The sequence below is a fragment of the Cyprinodon variegatus genome, unplaced genomic scaffold (genome assembly GCF_000732505.1).
Source record: "Cyprinodon variegatus isolate N-32 unplaced genomic scaffold, C_variegatus-1.0 Scaffold923, whole genome shotgun sequence".
In the NCBI taxonomy this organism is placed as follows: Eukaryota; Metazoa; Chordata; class Actinopteri; order Cyprinodontiformes; family Cyprinodontidae; genus Cyprinodon; species Cyprinodon variegatus.
In genome coordinates, this window is record NW_015151376.1 from 255,186 (window position 1) to 273,300 (window position 18,115).

Sequence of the window (18,115 nt, forward strand, 5' to 3'; positions counted from 1 at the left end):
TGGGTCCAATATTCTGAGATCATTACAAATTTAGTTGAGGTTAAAGGCCTAACAACCAGAGATGGGGGATCTGGAGCCATCAAGTCATCTCCATGTCATGTATTTGTTCTGCATAATGATTCCCCATCTCTGCTGATGACATAAAGAGCAGAATTCAAAGTTGAGAGCATCGCACTACCACCAACATGCCAGATATAACAAAACCCACATCTCCCAACATTTCTAACACTTGTGGCATCAGTCCTCAGTATTTGTGTTAATGGTCATTAACAGGTTATATTAAAATTTAACACCTGCTTGTTCTTATTGATGAATCGGGAACACAGAGGGAAACATGAGGGCTTTAAATGTGTTTCTGGGTTCCTTTGTGACCTGGATGAAGAGATATGCATTCTTGAAGTTATTATTGAGAGCCAGCCAATCCTGGGATGAACCTACACTGTGTCATGGTTCACCGTTTGTGGTAATATTCCAGACAAATAGATGAAAATTACTTTTTTTCACTTCCGTTTTTGAATGTTTTGCATGAAATCTCCACGCAGCAACTGCAATCTCACACATCATTGTGTTTCTGCTTTGGTTCCCACATCTCATCATGCCCCCCCAAAAGCTTTATTAGCAGTTTGTCTTATAAGAATTCTGTCATTTGAGCTCGTTCTTAAACTCATTAATCTTTTAACAGATTTTTACAAAATATTTAAAGCATCCTCAGTGCTTGTTTGAGTGTCAAGTTTAGCATCGTGGTGCTTAAGGTGGCTGAATGTTAGAGTAGGTCTACCAGCTTGATTCTGCTATTCTTTTTTTAAAGAACTTCAGTACTTTTGTTTGTAGCTAAAAGTTTATTTTTTCCAATTCTGGTGTTGGATGCTGTTCAACTGAGAGAATTTCTGCCAATATCTTTTATGTTTGTAATGATATGTATCCATAGCAAGAATGTCAAGTTGTATATTTCCAGCCAGGAGGAGATTGTTAATATCTAAAAAGCTAACAAAATATTTCAACTACTTCCCAAAGTCCCAGGGAAGTTGAAAATGAGGTGCCATGGATGCAGAGGAGGGAAGGCGAGAAGCGAGAGAAGGAGGAAATGCAAGAAATCTCTTCTAACAATCACTAGGATCAATGTGAGATCTCCAGGAAAAGAATTAGAAGAACTCCAAGCCCTTGCAAGGACTCAGACAGAATCTACCAGGAATGCAGTGTTTTTTTTTATCGTGGCTGCAGTATCATTGTCAGGTTTGGTTGAAAATAGTTGAGGATCCAAATGCAAAGAGTAGGAGGCAGAGATGATGAAGAGTTAGCTGCAGATGGCAGCAGGAGCACAAATCCAGAAATAAATAAAATAGAAACCAAAACCAGGAGACACCAGAGAGAAACACACACAGAGCAAAGCAATGAAGAGAAACCCACACTAAGGAACAGCACAGGGAGAATATAGATGGGAGACTAAACAAAGATTAGGCTAATGAGCTAACAAGGAAGTGTGGATAGAAGCAACTAGTGGATGGGGGAAAGGAAACTGGCTCAAGAACACAAAAAACACAACACTGCTGAAAAATACAGTAACCCTTTCATTTACAGCAGATCAGTAACCATGTAATAACATGGTAACAAGCAAGTTACACTATATTACAATGTAACAAGGAACACTTTATGGAAATTTTGGTAAGTGCTGTGCTTCAAATTTAAGGCAGACAAGGTAAAGTCAGACTTCTTAGATGTCAAACTGTTATTACAGGTAACTCAGTCATTTCACCAACAGCAATAAATTAATGTGTTATTATCTACTAAAATACAGTTTATTTCTTGGCAAATAACAGAAAACCAAACCTAGAAGACAGCAAGCCAATCTTCTCAATTGAACACTTATTTATACATAACTTGAGTTCAATTTTATATTGCTTTATTTACCTGATCACAAGTAATTATTTACTTTGGTAGGTGGTGGCCAATAATAGAAACTGGTATGTGGTAAACTGATGGTAATTACCCACCAAAAGTCTCCATTGTTACATAGTAACATGCAATTGTGATTATTACATGCAGGTAATTACCTGCATATATACCTTAATTTTGGGGTAATTACTAAGTAAAATCTTTCCTGTTACCAAGAAATTTAGTGTGACTTGCTGTTATTACCATATTCTTACATGGTTATCGATGTACTGTAAAAGAAAGCTTTACAAAAAAAAAGAAAACTAGAAAAACTGCAATGACACAAAATGGAAAAGAAACAATTACCAAGAAAACAGAATTACATAAATAAAAAAAGTCATATCCTTCTATATAGTGAAACACACACACATATATATATATATATATATATGTGTGTGTGTGTGTGTGTGTGTGTGTGTGTGTGTGTAATGTGTGGCCATGTCTTTAATACCTGGTGGGGACAATTTCCTAGGAATATGCTACATTTTGGGGACTCATAGGTACTTGTGGGGACCAACAACTGGTCCCCATAAGGACAGTTTCTCTTCTTGGGGTGGGGGTTAGGTTTAGGACTAAGGTGTGAATTGAGTTTAGGTTAGGTTTAGGGATAGGTATGTGTCGGTAATGGTTAGGGTTAGGGCAAGGGTCACGGTTAGGCCATATAAATTAGTGGGAAATGAATGGAGGTCAAAGGAAGGTCCCCACAAGGATATTGTGACACAACATGTGTGTGTGTGTGTGTGTGAATAAGTAGACAGATTTAAAAATGCTGGAAAAGTATAGAGACGTTAACAGGAAGTTGAAGAGGCCATGTAAGAAGGGAGCCTCTTCTTTTGTCAATGGCTTTTCCAGATTTGCAAGACAGACTGTTCCTATAGTTAGTAACATCTAAAACTTGTTAAAAAAAAATACATGTGAGTTACTACAATTATTTCCTTTGGGAAGAAATTTTTCAGATTTTATAATCTTGTTTGTTGCTGTTAAAAAAAGGTTTGTTGAGGCGTATTCTTACCATATTCCCATCAGCGCCAGGAAGACCATCCAGACCATCTTTACCAGGAAGACCCTAAAAAAGGTTGTATCAATAAATAGTTACAGTCATCGAGGACAGATTGCAAATACCACTTTGAGAGCCACAGTATAAGAAGATAATTTTTCGGGATTAGAAATTAAACTCACAGGTTTCCCTGTGTCTCCTGGTTTACCCTGAGACCCTCGTTCACCAGGGAGACCCTTAAAAAACAGTAATAAAGATACGTCAGTGCACTCTAGATTATCTAAATAAGGCTTATACATACACAGTTTAGGTAAGCATGTTTAACAAAATCATAAAAAAAGAATATTAAGTCTTGATTTTAATTTATAACTTACAGGGGGACCGAGTGGTCCTGGTGGCCCCGGTGAGCCTGGCTGACCTGCTGAACCCTTTAAGATAAACAGTGTTTCAATTGAGGTTTCATCCTGTATATAATTTGTGTTTATTTTGTGTTTACAACAGTAAAAGATAAAAACTGTAAACTGTCTTACTTCAAACTTAAAAAAAAAAAACATGTAACTGTATGTCCTAGCTCAGAGGTTCCAAAACTTTTAAGCCTGAGACCCCAAAATTAACAGTGCAACAGACTCGAGATTCCCTAAAAATACATAAAATTACTTCACACTATATGAATCTATCTTATAAAGTGAAATAATTCTATTAATCCATGAATTAATTGTTTAATTAATTAATTAATTAAACAATTGTTTAATTGTTAATTGTTTAACTGATCATTTTAAAGCATTTTCATTATTTTAATGGGACATGTAATTATCTTATTTATTAACAATATATTGGTTATTCATTTTTTGAACTACTGTTGTCGGAATATTTAGATTTCTCTTATTTCATATATTAATTTATCCTATTTACTCACTATAAAGGTTTTCACTCATTCTCTTTCACCTGCAAGGCCACATAATGCCCCTGTGTGAGGGTGTTTGTAGACCAGACATAGCTTCTTCCCAAAACAAGCCCGATTCTTTCTCAAGGTTTATTCATAACATGTTACTGTTAACCAAAGTGACTATAATTCGTTTTGACTCTGACCACTTTCCATTGTCTTACAACAATGCATTTTTGGTACATGCAATAAGCAGGCGTGCTGAGAATGATCTATAAAGATTGTTGCATGAATAAAGTTTCTGCTGATTAAAAAAAACAGATTGCTTTGTCCAAAGGCAGTAAGAGAGCAACCATAAAAGAAGATTGAGGTTCAAAGCCATGGAGATGGAGGTAATAATGAAACAGACCCCATCTTATCATCTAACAATACAAAAACTCCTAGTACTGCAGCATAGTTTACTATCTTTTGTAAGTTACTGCATTAATGTGTGGGATCAGGAGCTAAAATTGTGTGTTGGATATTAACTATGATAATCCACTAGAGGGCGCTGCTTAAAATACTTGCAAGGAAGTTTAGATTTTTTTTTAAATTCTGCTTTTATTCAAGTGTACACGTCCTATAACAAGTCCCCTTAACTTCATGGTTTAAGCAATGAATTTGTTGTTTTTCCTTTCGTATCTATTAGCATAACCATAAAAAAGAAGAGCAACACAAGAGATGAAATCTAAATTGCTAGATGGGGGTTTTAGATGACATCCCAGTATGATTGCCTTGCTGTTATTTGCTGTATATTTTACAGGTGTTATAAGAATGAAGGAAATGTGTGCACTACAAAAAAGGTTTTGTTTCTACCTGAGGTCCAGGAAGGCCATCTACTCCCGGCAGTCCATTGTCACCTTTCCTTCCCTGAGAAACATACATTTTTATCAATAAATTATTTGAAAAAAAAAAAAAGAACAACACTGCATGTATCATAACATTTGATAAGCCCAGTCTCTGACCTCACAATATGCATCTGTTTCACTTTGGGGAATTTAGAAAACTGCCCCTGAAGTAAGCTAGAGTGAGGGTTTTACTCTCATGAAACAGTTTGGGTAGAAAATCTAGAGGTTTTACATGTAGCTATGAAGCAATAACACCTAAAAGTCTATCCATTTCAGCGGGAGATCTGTGTTTGGGTGCTTTTTCTCCCTGTGAAACACCTCAACATTACATAATCTATCATTAAAAGCCAAATGGAAAATAATACCTTCTTAATAAAAGCTTTATTACTCTAAATGTTCCATAATATTTCTGAGGACTAATCTCTTGGTAAATATTGAAGCTCTACTAAAGTCGAAAATGTTTGTTTGTAGAAAACATGCTACACCTGAAATATTGTAATAACCTTCTGCACTCCTTAAACAAATTAAATATCAATGAGTAAGTTGTAGAAGCACTCAAAAAAGTGATTGCAACACAAAACAAACACAAAAAAGAGCTCCTCGCTTTCTGACTGATCTGTAAATGTTCAAATTAATTCCTACTTCTCGACTGATTTCTATTCTTTTATTTTTTTGCTTCATGAACTGTGCTCTTGAATAAACAAAAAAATATATAGACTAGCCCCACTAAAAACAAGCATTTGCCAAAGATTCCTGCGTCACCACTGAATGTGTAAAAACCGGCATTGTGAAGAATGCACAGTGCACTTTGTCATGGCACTTTGCAAACTATAAACAGTTTGTTGCACAATTACTGCAATGGGCTTTTATTTTGTGAACTGTACAAAGATGGTCACAGGAAGCTGAAGAAGCCCTGAAAGGTTGTTGTTAAACTTTAGACCAGGATGCACTGTGCCATCAACATGGAGAGGACATCAGTGCAATGGGTATGGGTAGATAACACCCTCTCTACCAGAGCAGTGAAATGGTTCCCAAATAAGAAAACCTGGATCACCAGTGATCTAAAGAAAATGATAAACTAGAACAAAAAGCTTTCGGTAAGGAAGATGGGGAATTATTGAGGAGTGTACACAAAGAAAATCCCAGGTGTTAGGCATAAAGAGTATCATACAGAGGAGGTCTATCCATTGTTATGGATAGACCTCCTGCCTTCTTCCATTACCATAAAAAACTCAGCCTTCAATGACCGCAGAGCTATAGAAGACAGTATTGGTGCTGGAGTTGGTGTAGATGTGTGGATCTCAGTAAAAAAAAACTTTGAATAGTCATTGCATGCCTATTCTTCTTCTATTCTATTCTTTATATTTTTTTAACAGTGTCCTGTCTGGCGATGTGGCATTACATCAGACTGTAGTATTGGGCTGATACAGGAGAAGGTGCTTTGGAGACATTTTCACCAGATGGTGGAAACAATCCATCCAATCCACACACTCTAAGAAATCAGACCATAGATGTCCAAAAATTAAGTTAGGTGTCATAATTTGGAATGTCCCAGGGAAAAAGTATTGAACATGTGAATCAATGTGCCATCACCCCAAAAACACCAGTTGCAGCCATTCAAAATGGCCTTTCCCATTCAAACCCCAGCCGAATGGCAGCCCACTCCCCTTTGACTCCACCGTTTCACTGAATTACAAGGTCTGACCAGGAGATGGCGCTTCTCTTTAGATCTTAATGTCCACAAATCATGACAAAAATAATATTTTAGTACAAATATTGATGTTTATGATCTGCTGCCATCTACCAGGATGATGGTGATGAAACAAGGGTTGACACTTCAGCAAAACAATGACCCCAAACACACAGTCAAGGAAACTAGCAATTGGTTTCAGAGAAAGAAAATAAAACTGCTAGAATGGCCCAGCCAATCACCTGACTTGAATTCAATAGAAAATCTATAACCCTCAACCCTCAAGTACTTAAGACTGTGGAAGAATGGGCTAAAATCATAACTGAACAATGCATGTGACTAATTTATCCATACAGGAGGCATCTTGCAGCTATCATTGCCAACAAAGGCTTTCCTGCAAAGTATTACATTTTTTTCAGTACTTTTTCCCACATTATTATTCATCTATCCATTTTCTATCATGCTTATCCCAAGTGGGGTCGTGAGGGGTGCTGGTGTCTATCTCCAGCTGTCTACTACCGAGAGACGGGGTACACCCTGGACCAGAGATGGGAAGTAACGAAGTACAAATACTTAATTACTGTACTCAAGTAGATTTTTCTGATATTTTTACTTTACTTTACAACTTATTTTTATGGCGACTTTTTAATTCTACTCCTTACATTTTAAAAAATTGGCTCGTAACTTTAGTTTTGAATCATTTCAATGGAGTTACCGTTATTATTTTTCACGTCATCAATACCAAATTCAATCTAATTGGATGGGAATCTACGTTGCATTTGACGCACCACTACAAGAAGAATCGACAGATTCGGCGGTATTCATTGGCGGCAAATCATTGCAGCTTGGTGGCGGTGGCGTTAGCATAGTAGCATGGACAACGAGATGATTGAAAATGAACACAACGGAGATCTAGTCCTATTGGCAGACATCCATTTAAAATGTAGGCAACGGCATGAAAAAAGTGGTTTCTACTTTTACTTTTATACTTTAAGTAAATTTACAAGCCTGTACTTTGTTACTTTTACTTGAGTAAAGAAGTTTAATCAGTACTTCCACTTTTACCAGAGTACTTTTTAACACAAGTATCTGTACTTTTACTCAAGTACGGAAAGTGAGTACTTTTGCCATGTCTGCCCTGGACAGGTCAGCAGTCCATCACAGGGCAACACAAACAAAGACAAACAGGACAAACAACCATTCCCACACACACTCACACCTAAGGAGAATTTAGAGAAACCAATTAACCTAACATTCATGTTTTTGGACTGTGGGAGGAAGACAGAATACCCAGAGAGAACCCACACATGCTCTTGTTCTAGGGACGTCTCTGGAACCTCTGAAAATAAGTTATGATTAAGAATTCTTCATAAAAAGAAAATTATGGAAAATAGTGAGCATCCTCTTCATTAGAGCATCTTAATTCAAAGGTTTTTCTAGATCCTTTGGAAGACAGACTGTTATAACAGAAAGTTCCTGTCTACATCTACTAAAATTCTCCAACACCAAATAAAATAAACAAACATTTATTTTCTCTTGGGACTAAGAAAGAATGTTTAAATTGAACTCAAATGATGAACTTTTCCCCTTTATGTTTTTATATTTTAAAGCATCCAGCTACGAGTGCACAAGATCAAATGTTTTTTTATTCCCTGCACAGCCTCCCATAATACAAACATAAAAAAGCACTATATTATTGTTTTCACACATATAAAAAAGTGGAATATGCTCAACGGTTTGCTTTTTTTCCTAATTAAGTCTTAGTTTAAATTCTCGAGAAGCTCTGGGGAAGTGATGATTTAATGGGATCAAAGTAGGTCAGTTTGTGCCACAAGAGCTTTGGCTTCACGCAACTGCCAAACTGAGCAGCTGCAAATTATAACTCCAGACCCCTGTTAATGAGGAGTTAAACACTTCCAGAAGATCGGTGTGTGTGTGTGTGTGTGTGAGGGGCTTCTATGTAATAGTTTCACAAGAAGTAACATAAAAACATGGAGTATGGTTTCATCTAAAAAAAAAGAGCAGTAAGGGTAAGGGTTCACCTTTTATTGCAATTAAATTATTGCACCTCATTAAAGAGAATTAGAAATTCACACTAGTAATTTAAATAACATAAAACTGAAAAAAATAAAAATAAATAAAAGTGTACTAAAGGCTAATTTAGAAAAACAGTATATATATATATATATATATATATATATATATATATATATATATATATATATATATGTGTGTATTAGGGCTGTCAAAATGAAAGCGTTAACGCGAGATGATTAATTTCTGGAATTAGCACCGTGCTGTTTTACCCATAATTCAATTGTCTGTTAGAAAGAGATGAAGGGGTGAGAAGAACCCCTTGGCCCCCTGGACAGACTGATCGAGTATTAAAAAACCCAAAGATGGAGCAGTAAATAAAGATGTGGGTTGCTCACACTGCAAGAAGAACTTTTGGTTTCACTGAAGCACCTCGAGTCTTAAAAATCATTCATTTGTCGGAGCTTCAACCTCAGGTGTTACGTTTGGCATGCGTCAGACCACCCTCACCTGCATCCGAAGGTTCCATGCAAAGGAGTCCTCTCAGTTGCTGGCCATATTGTTCAGCAGAAACTGTTCGCTTTACTTTCAGAAAAATGTTAACCAGTGAGTTTGCCTTAGCAACTGGCTAAAAGATGAATAAATAAAAGGTAAAAGGTCTATATGTAATTATTTGAAAGCGGAGTTGTTCCACTCACCTATGTTGTTTTTCCTAAAAATGAAAAAAACTAAACAAAACAAAGGGCAATGTCTAAGTTTCCAAAATTGTTGAAAATATGTATATTTTTTTCATAAATAAAAAAGTAAATGTAACATCCACTTCTTCTTAGTTAACCCCTCCTCACCGACCGCAGGTGGTCTTTCTTTTTCCTCAATGCTCGGGTCCTGGGAGCTTAAGGGTTCTGCCCAGTATGTTTGCTGTTACAAATACTGGCATGCCCGCAAGGAAATTATTATCTATATTGACATGACTTGAAATATAATCAATGAAACTTGAATATTTTGAATGATATTATGAGTATACTGAGTGAAACTTGTCTGTTTTATTCCCGTTAATATTTCCCTTAAGGAAATAAATTTCATAAACAACAAGCCATATAAACACTCAATATATATATATATATATTGATGCAAGAGAGCAAGTCACGAACTGAATAAAAATGAAGCCATAATATTATTTGCTTCATAAAACTTTGCTGGTGTTGTTTGTATCAGTAAAAAAAAAATCACTGACCACAACAACCAGAATTCATTTTCTCCCACACATCTGAACATTTCTGGATTACTTTAAGGCACTCTTAGATCACAGACAGACGTAGATCAATAAGGCCAAGAATTCAAACCAAAAAAAAAATCAACCCTTTCTGACCCTGTTCCTTTCATGTTACACAGAACAAACTCCAATTCAGACACAAACAATATTTTCTTATGCCGTTGCAAATGTCCCGTACGTATACAGTAGCAACTACCTATTACCAGATCAACCACATTCAAAATCAATGTGAAAGTCTTACTCGTTCTCCACGCTCACCAGGCAGACCTTTTGCCCCCATAGGACCCTAGGAAACACTGAGTTAGTCACAACATCCACAGTCCAATTGAGATTTTAGCAAAATTGTCTTATTTTTATCCTTAAAATCAGAAGTCATTTAGTCTTACTGGAGGTCCAGGGGGACCATCTGCCCCTGGTGGCCCACGAGGTCCAGGTTCTCCCTGAAACAAGTAAAAGGCAATGTATGAGTATGCGTTGTACTTAGAACTGTGAGGACAAAACAAAGTTGATTGTCTTTAACAGGTGGTAGAAAATTATAGGTAGACCTTAAAAAATGTCAGGTTTTGAGGACACCCTACATCAATGGATGCTGCCAGGATTAGCATTTGGTTTTACTGAATTACTTCACTCTAGAAATGATTGCACAACTTACGGTTTCTAATGTCTTTGTTTATTTTCCCATAAACAAAAACTTGACTAAAACGAACTGCCTTTGTTTATTTTCCCATGAAAATATGATATGTAACTATTAATATTAATTAAGAATAAGAATTATTAAGAGTAGATATTGAAGTAGATGTGAGTGAAAAAAAAAACAACACACAATAATCATGAACTGTATCTCTCCATGGTACTGAATGGTTGAAATATGCTTCCAGCCAAACATGTTACTCACCCTTTCACCTCTCAGGCCTTCCAGTTGGACCTGGTATAAAAAGGAAAATAGTAGATCAATGAGATGTAACTTTAATCAGTGGTTACTCTGGTATTTTAAACTTTATTATGACAAAGATCCTGATAACCAACTCATTAAAATTTAGTTCTGATTCTGTTAAAGTTTAGTTAATTAATCCAATAGGGATTAACTGACTTTATAGATTACTGTAACCCAGTAGTATATATTATTGGCAGGAGAGTCCTTCTCAGAAGCATCTAAGTAGGAGGAGTTCATTGATCAGATGAAATATTTTTTAACAGTGTCTCTGATATTCTGGTGAAGGTTCTCAGTCATCCAGGTCATTCCCCAAAAAATGAAAAACAATCCACTGGACTTTGTTTCCAAGTTTGAAGACGTTTCGCTTCCCATCCAGGAAGCTTTTTCAATTCAAAATGTCAGGAATAGCGTTGAGTTCGAGGTTTTATACAGTAGCCTAATAAAGCCTTGTTTTTCTTAGTTTTGTTCCAAAAACAGGGCTTTGTTGGACTACTCACCTCTTGGTCAAGAGGTGAGAATCAGGTCCTGCAAGTACAAGGCCATGGTTAAAGGTGCCCTTCAGGATTCTGCCTAAACTGCAGGAGTTGAAGTTCTCTGCATGGTGGATGGGCACTGCCTTAGAGGAAGGGTGAGGAGCTTAGACGCTCGGTAGAGTTTCTGTCTGGCTGTGACTCCATCCTGGAGAGAAACATCAGCTGTGCTGCTGCCATCAACGCCTTTGTTTATAGATGTTGGAGATCAGTCTGTTTTTTCGGTGTGGTCCTGTTTCTCTGACTGTGACTGGCTGGATGTGTCCTCTTCATCCTCTGACATGGGAGCTGGCTCGGAGCTCGCCTGTCTGGCTGTGTGTTTCCTGGACAGGGCTGCCTGTGGAGCTGGTTGACAGTTGCCTTTTCTGCCTCTACTGTCTCCTTGAACCCGAGTCGGCCTTGGCGGATGGCCGCTCACACTGAGCCTGGTTCTTGCTGAAGGATTCTTCATGTTAAAAGGGAGTTTTTCCTCTCCACTGTGACTACAAGCATGCTTTGTGTGAAGGATTGCCTTTGCGTCAATAAGTTGATGCAATCAACTGGTTTTCTTTAGAAAACTTTGAATCAATCTAACTTTCTGATCTGGTTAAATCGTCTCAGTAAAGTAGCCTGAGATTATGTGTTGAGAATTGGCGCTATATAAATAAACAGAAATTAATTGAATTGGATTACTTTAACAAAATTTTAAATACTTCTGACCCCACTTTATGTTTTTTTATTGTTGTATTATATTAATAAAAACAAAATATATATATAAATACATAGGACATGCTGAAATAAATGCCTTGCTGCAAGTTCTAGGGTTGAAATACTGGGGTTTGGGTTAAAATGTGGGGTTTTTACTGGCACTTACCATATCCCCAGGTAATCCAGGAGGGCCTCGATCCCCCTGAAGCAGAGTTAACAGAAAAAACAAACATCATCAGAATAACTAGACCCTTAGAAAGACGGCCATGACACAATGTGTTAAAAACATGGCTCCTGCCTTAAATCATAAAATGACTCCTGCTAAAGTGTTTTGTCATCACAGGCTGAAACAAAGTAAAACTGCTAGTTTAATTATCCTGGAATGTGTTTCTACGTGAACCTTGACTTTTGTGTACATACAGCATGGATTTGGTATTTCAAGCATGTGTCAATAACAAGGATACATCAAAGTCAGTAATTACAGACAGACAAATGAGCTCCACAATTTATTTCCTTAGACAAATTACTTTGGTGGTGCACTGAGGAGACAGAGGAATGTCTGGTGAAAGAAGACTGATGCTCTGGAAGCACTGAAAGGTTTCTACATTTGCTAAATAGAAATAAAAAAAAAATGCAATCTAGAAAGCAGACTTTGATCTCTTAATCAAAAGAAAGTTTTTGCTGTTTTCTCAGACTTCATTTGTTTTTTTATTAGATTTTCTTTCAAATGTAAGTTTTTTTAAACTGTATTTTTAATCTTTTATACAGTTTTTTATATTTTATATTTTTTATTTTTTAAATGTATCTTTCTCGGATACATAAGAAGTCTTTTTACGTTCTTTCCAAAGAAACAGATCACATTCTATTCTTCATGAGCCCATTATAAACAGTCACTCATGACGTGTTTATTGACCAATAAGAAGGATGTTGGTAATGTCCATAGAGACCAATAGAACTGTCTCTTTGCCCCAAACTCCAGATAAAAGCCGCCCCAGAAATAAAGAGATTGTGATCTGCAAAGTGGAAAAGTAATTACCTGAATAAAAAAAAAAGAAATTATGAAAAAAGTTCAAGAATTAAAATGCAAAAAATGTTGGAGAAATAAAAAAAAGGAAAATTTAAGAAAAAAAAAAAGGAAACAGAGCAAAATTACTGGAAAACATTTTTGAATAAGGCATTTTTCAAAGTGTAATTTCTTGGTTGCATTTTTTTTTTTTTTTTTTTAATCTTTGCTAAAAAGACTAATGGAAAAAATAATCACTCCATTATATCCTCTATATATTTAAAATGTATTTAAACGAGATGTCTTGCACACATGATGAATAGGAAGGTGGGCAGACCTTGTTGCCTTTGATTCCATTTGGCCCGGGTGTTCCAGCCAGTCCTCTCAAACCCTGTTGGAAAAAAATAAAATAAAATTGTAAGGAAATTGAAATTAGTTCTGTTTTAAAAACAGGATGTTAAATATATATGTAAACTCACATCTTTCCCAGGAAATCCAGGCTTTCCTGGTAATCCGTCCACACCTGGTAGACCCTAAAGCAAAAAAAGTTTGTGTGAAGTTTTTTCCTGACTGCAGGTAGAAGAAAACAGTTTTATCACATATTTTGCCTAAAAATAGCCGAAAAAAACAGCAAACATTATTAAACCAGTGGAAGCCAGAGGTGGGTAGAATCTAATATTTTATAAAAAAAATGTACTTTAAGTAGTTTTACTTTGATATACTTCTTACTTTTAAATGAGCCAAATTTATGTCAAGTATCACTATTCATACTTGGGTAACATTTCTGTCTACTTCGCCCTCTGGGAGTAAATGGAGCTATTCTAAGATCAGGTGAAAATATAACAAATGGTTATTTACCCTATTCTAACATATCTGCATTAATTATTTTAAGTTAATAAGTTTTAAGTTGAAAATCTTATTTGCAGAAGTGTTTCTTCTGCATCAATTTCTTATTCATTATCATATTATTTATTTGTGGGTTTTTTTTGTTCAATTTAGTGTAGTTAGTTGAGTATTTTATTGTTTATCTTTTAACTCTTCACTATTATGTTATTCTTATATTATTATATTATTTATTATCTATTCTAATTTTCTAAGGTCCACATTTGTATGACAATTTTTTCTATAATCTTTTTGTTGCTGTAAACACACAAATTTTCTCCATTGTGGGTGAATAAAAGGATTTTCTATTCTATTCTATTCTATTCTATTCTATTCTATTCTATTCTAATCTATTCTATTCTATTCTATTTTAAATACCAGAACCTGCCCATAACATTTCTCGGACTACATCAAGTATAGAAACAAAATCAGATTCTGGGGTCCAACACCGTACTTGGGTAGTCAATTTGCAAAACACTTTTTTACTCTTGCCTGACTTGTTTGATGAGTATTTTCTACTATTAATCAAGTGGAAATATGATAAGGTAGCACTCTTACTTGTGTAAAATGTTTGGCCGATCTACTCCAGTGGCCTATGAGAGCATTTTCATTGTGACGACCAGGCAGGGATCAATGTGCTATTAGGGAATGGCCGAAAACTTACAGGCACTAGAACCAATTCAAGGCGAGTCTACACTAATTACACTGACAGAAAAGTTTTTTTCTCAAGCCCTTGTTAATAAAGATATTTATATGCTGTCTAAATTAAAAATATAGTGGACAATCTCAGCCTTCAGGATGGATCATGTTATCTATTAGTTGTCCCACATGCCTATCATCAAAATATTCTCATTATTTACGTATGAAATCGTACGAAAAGTTATGCACCGTAATTTCGTACGTTTTGGACGTTTTTTTTTCGTCGTATGCGCATGCGCATCTGACGCGCCATTTACGAATCTAGAATATAAATTACAATTAGCCCTAACAATAACCCTAACCCTAAGATATAAAACAGCAAGCAACGTAGTTAGAGACATGAATAAGTGCTGATTGCACTGTTTTTCCCAGTTTTACGTCCGTCCGCGGATCTGCTTTTTTTTTCTGTCTGCCAGCGCATGCGTACTGATCTGGTTTTTTGAGGAAAAACGTCCAAAACGTACGAAATAGTGTGCATAACTTTTCGTACGATTTCATACGTTCTTCAAAAAACCAGATCAGTGCGCATGTGCTGGCAGACAGAAAAAAAAAGCAGATCCGCGGACGGACGTAAAACTGGGAAAAACAGTGCAATCATCACTTATTTATGTCTCCAACTACGTTGCTTGCTGTTTTATATCTTAGGGTTAGGGTCAGGGTTAGGGCTAATTGTAATTTATATTCTAGATTCGTAAATGGCGCGTCAGATGCGCATGCGCATACAACGAAAAAAACGTCCAAAACGTACGAAATTACGGTGCATAACTTTTCGTACGATTTCATGCACACTCATAATGAGAATAGGTTGCTATCATTGGGATGTGCTCTCCTAAAACATGTTGCTACACATGTCTGCTTCTAGTGTTTATGTATAGAGTTAGCTTCACTTTCAGCCATGCAGTGTAGCTCTGCTTCTCTCAGCGTATAATTTAAACATGACAGAGTCACAAGAAGCAAACTGGTTTTTTTTTCATGTTCATGACAAGAAAAGGAAGGCCTCAGAACGAAGATAAAAGGTCAGAGTGTCTTTGGGGGAGATTATGTGACATAAAGACAGAAGAGCCGGTTAGATGGTCTTACGCAGTTACTCAAAAAGTGACTACAGTCCATTACAGTTCTACATTATATTAATAATGTTTATCCAAAAACTACAACAATATTAAACAAGTTATGATATTTATCTTTGCTGAAATGTGAGATTCCGGGATTATTTCCTAAAACACATACCTTTGCTCCATAATAATTAAAAACTGGTATTAAACTAGTTCTAACAATAAAAGTAATGCTGCTTTTATCATCTTTAACATCTGCAAAAAAAAGTAAATTGTTTTTTTGTATAATTTTCTGAAAATAAAATGTCAAATTATTTAAATTATTTCACTTAAGAGTGTCACTGCTGATATATGAAGGTCAATGACGCCGTTACAGATGAGAGAGAACAGGACTTTTAACAGATAACACGAAGGCTAAAAAAAAAAGAGTACATGATGATTCCTATACAGTATCTTTAAAAAAATGGGATTATCTAATATTAAGGATCTACATTATGTAAGGAATTCCAACAGAGGTGATGTTTTATTGCTGGTAACTGTGCTTTCTGTGGCCATCAAGAATTTAGGATGCTAAATTTGGTTTGAACCCTTAAACTTTTTATTCTTTGTGTAAAATCATTATATCGGTGCCACGTCCCACACAGTAAGGCAATAGTAAATCTGTTCATAGGATAAAAAATTAATCAGAGATAGAAAAGTATCTCAGCGCTACTTATCTTTTTGGCTTCTTATCATAGGTGGGTATGGTACCCAACATTTCTTACCTAAGTAAGAGTAGCACTACTTTAACATTTGTTTACTCAAGTAAAAAATTCCTGAAGTACTGGGTACTTGCTGGATCATAACATCTGATTTAACGTTTGGAAATAATGAATCTTACCGGCAGTTATTAGCAAACTATGGTATTACAACTTATATAATGAAATAAAAAAAATCTAATACATGAGTTCATAATTACAAATTTGCAGTGAAGAAAAGTGTTTTTTTCTTCTCCTTTTTATGCCTAATTTATTAAAATATCCTTTAATGCAGAGTACCTATATAGGTTAGGAAAGTTTAACAACTTATCTACTGCTAACCATATTTCACCTTATCTCTGTTTCTCCTGCTGGGTGGAGTGACCAGAAAATGTACCCAAGTAAGAGTGGTGATATTCAAACAAGAATATCACTTAAGTAACATTTTTTTTTTAAATAAAAGGCACTCAACTAAATGTAACTTAGTGAATGAAACCAGTTACTGCAAACATCTATACTTATATAATGTATTTTCTGTTTTTAAAGGAAAATAATAAAAATAATCAGCAAGTGAAAGATTGTTTATTAGCAATTAAATTTGCTTATCTTGTAAAAGAAGTAAGTAATAAATCGATTACAAAGGATTAACATTTTACTCTTTAGTCTGGATTTATCTTTGGATGCCTCTGTGAAGAATTTACTGTACAGTTTAGGGCAGAATTCTTTTGAGAGGCCTCTCTCTGATTTTCCTTTATAAGTGTTACTGTTGGGATGAGTCAATTTTTTTAGTTTATGAGGAATTTGGGGGGAAAAGGTTTATTAAAAATGGAAAACTAAGAATCTGAACATTCTTTTTTTACAAACCCAGAAAATATCCATAGATTACAAAATTGGTACAGCAAGGAAAAATTAGAATTTACATATTCAATGTCCTAAAAACGACATTATGTGCGATCTGAGGCATAAACACGAAAAAAATGACGCTCACCTAAATGTAACTGAGTGAATGAAAACAGTTACTGCCCACATCTATTTTTCTAGTTTTTAAAGGAAAAATATAATTTTAAAAAATCAGCAAGTGAAAGATTGTTTATCAACAATTGAACTCTGCTTCTCTTGTAGGAGAACTATGTAATGAATCGATACCAAAGGTTTGAAATTTTACTCTGTTATCTGAATTTATCTTTGCATGCCTCTATGAAGAATTTACTGTACAGGGCAGAGAGAGATAAAGAGCTCTCACTGGAAAAAATTGAAATCTAGACAAGCCATTTTTTCTTAAAATAAGTGCATTTGTTCTTGAATTGAGGAGGTAAGTGAGATACGTTGCCAATGGAATAAGACAATTTACATTTAAAATAAGAAAACACAATTGCATTGTTGTATTTCAAGTGCATTTTATCCAAATATCTAATTTTAAGAGTAAAAATACTCATTCCATTGGCAAAGAATCTCATTTACCTACTCAAGTTAAGAGTAAATCCATTAATTTAAGACATTTTTGCTCATTTTTAGATATTTTTTCTAGTGCTATTACTTTAGACTTCTTTTGAGAGTTCTCTCTGAATTTCCTTTGTGTTACTGTTGAGATGAGTCAGTTTTTTCAGTTTATGTTGGGGGGAAAGAGTATTTTATAATCAAAGTTGATTAAAAAAATGTGAATCTACTGTAAGAATCAGAACCTTCTTTTTACAAACAAAGAAAATATCCATAGATTTCCAAATTGGTGCAGCAGCAAAAAGGAGAATTTACTTATTCAATGTCCAAAAAAAAAACATTATGTGCGATCTGAGGCATAGAGACGGAAAAATGTCGCTCAGCTAAATGTAACTGAGTTAATGAAACAGTTACTGCCCACATCTATTTTTCTGGTTTTTAAAGGAAAAATATAATTT

The 18,115-nt window shown here is 35.3% G+C and overlaps 1 protein-coding gene across 3 annotated transcripts in view; it reads right to left on the bottom strand.

The window, feature by feature from the left end:
• Positions 1-18,115, bottom strand: part of col22a1 (collagen, type XXII, alpha 1) — a 107,398-nt gene that overhangs the window by 44,004 nt on the left and 45,279 nt on the right. For all 3 annotated transcript variants that reach the window (XM_015398287.1, XM_015398288.1, XM_015398289.1), the window contains 10 exons: positions 13,330-13,383; positions 13,188-13,241; positions 12,014-12,049; positions 10,592-10,621; positions 10,083-10,136; positions 9,938-9,982; positions 4,668-4,721; positions 3,304-3,357; positions 3,112-3,165; positions 2,945-2,998 (listed from right to left, as the gene is read on the bottom strand). In XM_015398287.1, the coding sequence (XP_015253773.1) occupies positions 2,945-2,998; positions 3,112-3,165; positions 3,304-3,357; positions 4,668-4,721; positions 9,938-9,982; positions 10,083-10,136; positions 10,592-10,621; positions 12,014-12,049; positions 13,188-13,241; positions 13,330-13,383 (489 nt within the window). The remainder of the gene's footprint in view (positions 1-2,944; positions 2,999-3,111; positions 3,166-3,303; positions 3,358-4,667; positions 4,722-9,937; positions 9,983-10,082; positions 10,137-10,591; positions 10,622-12,013; positions 12,050-13,187; positions 13,242-13,329; positions 13,384-18,115) is intronic.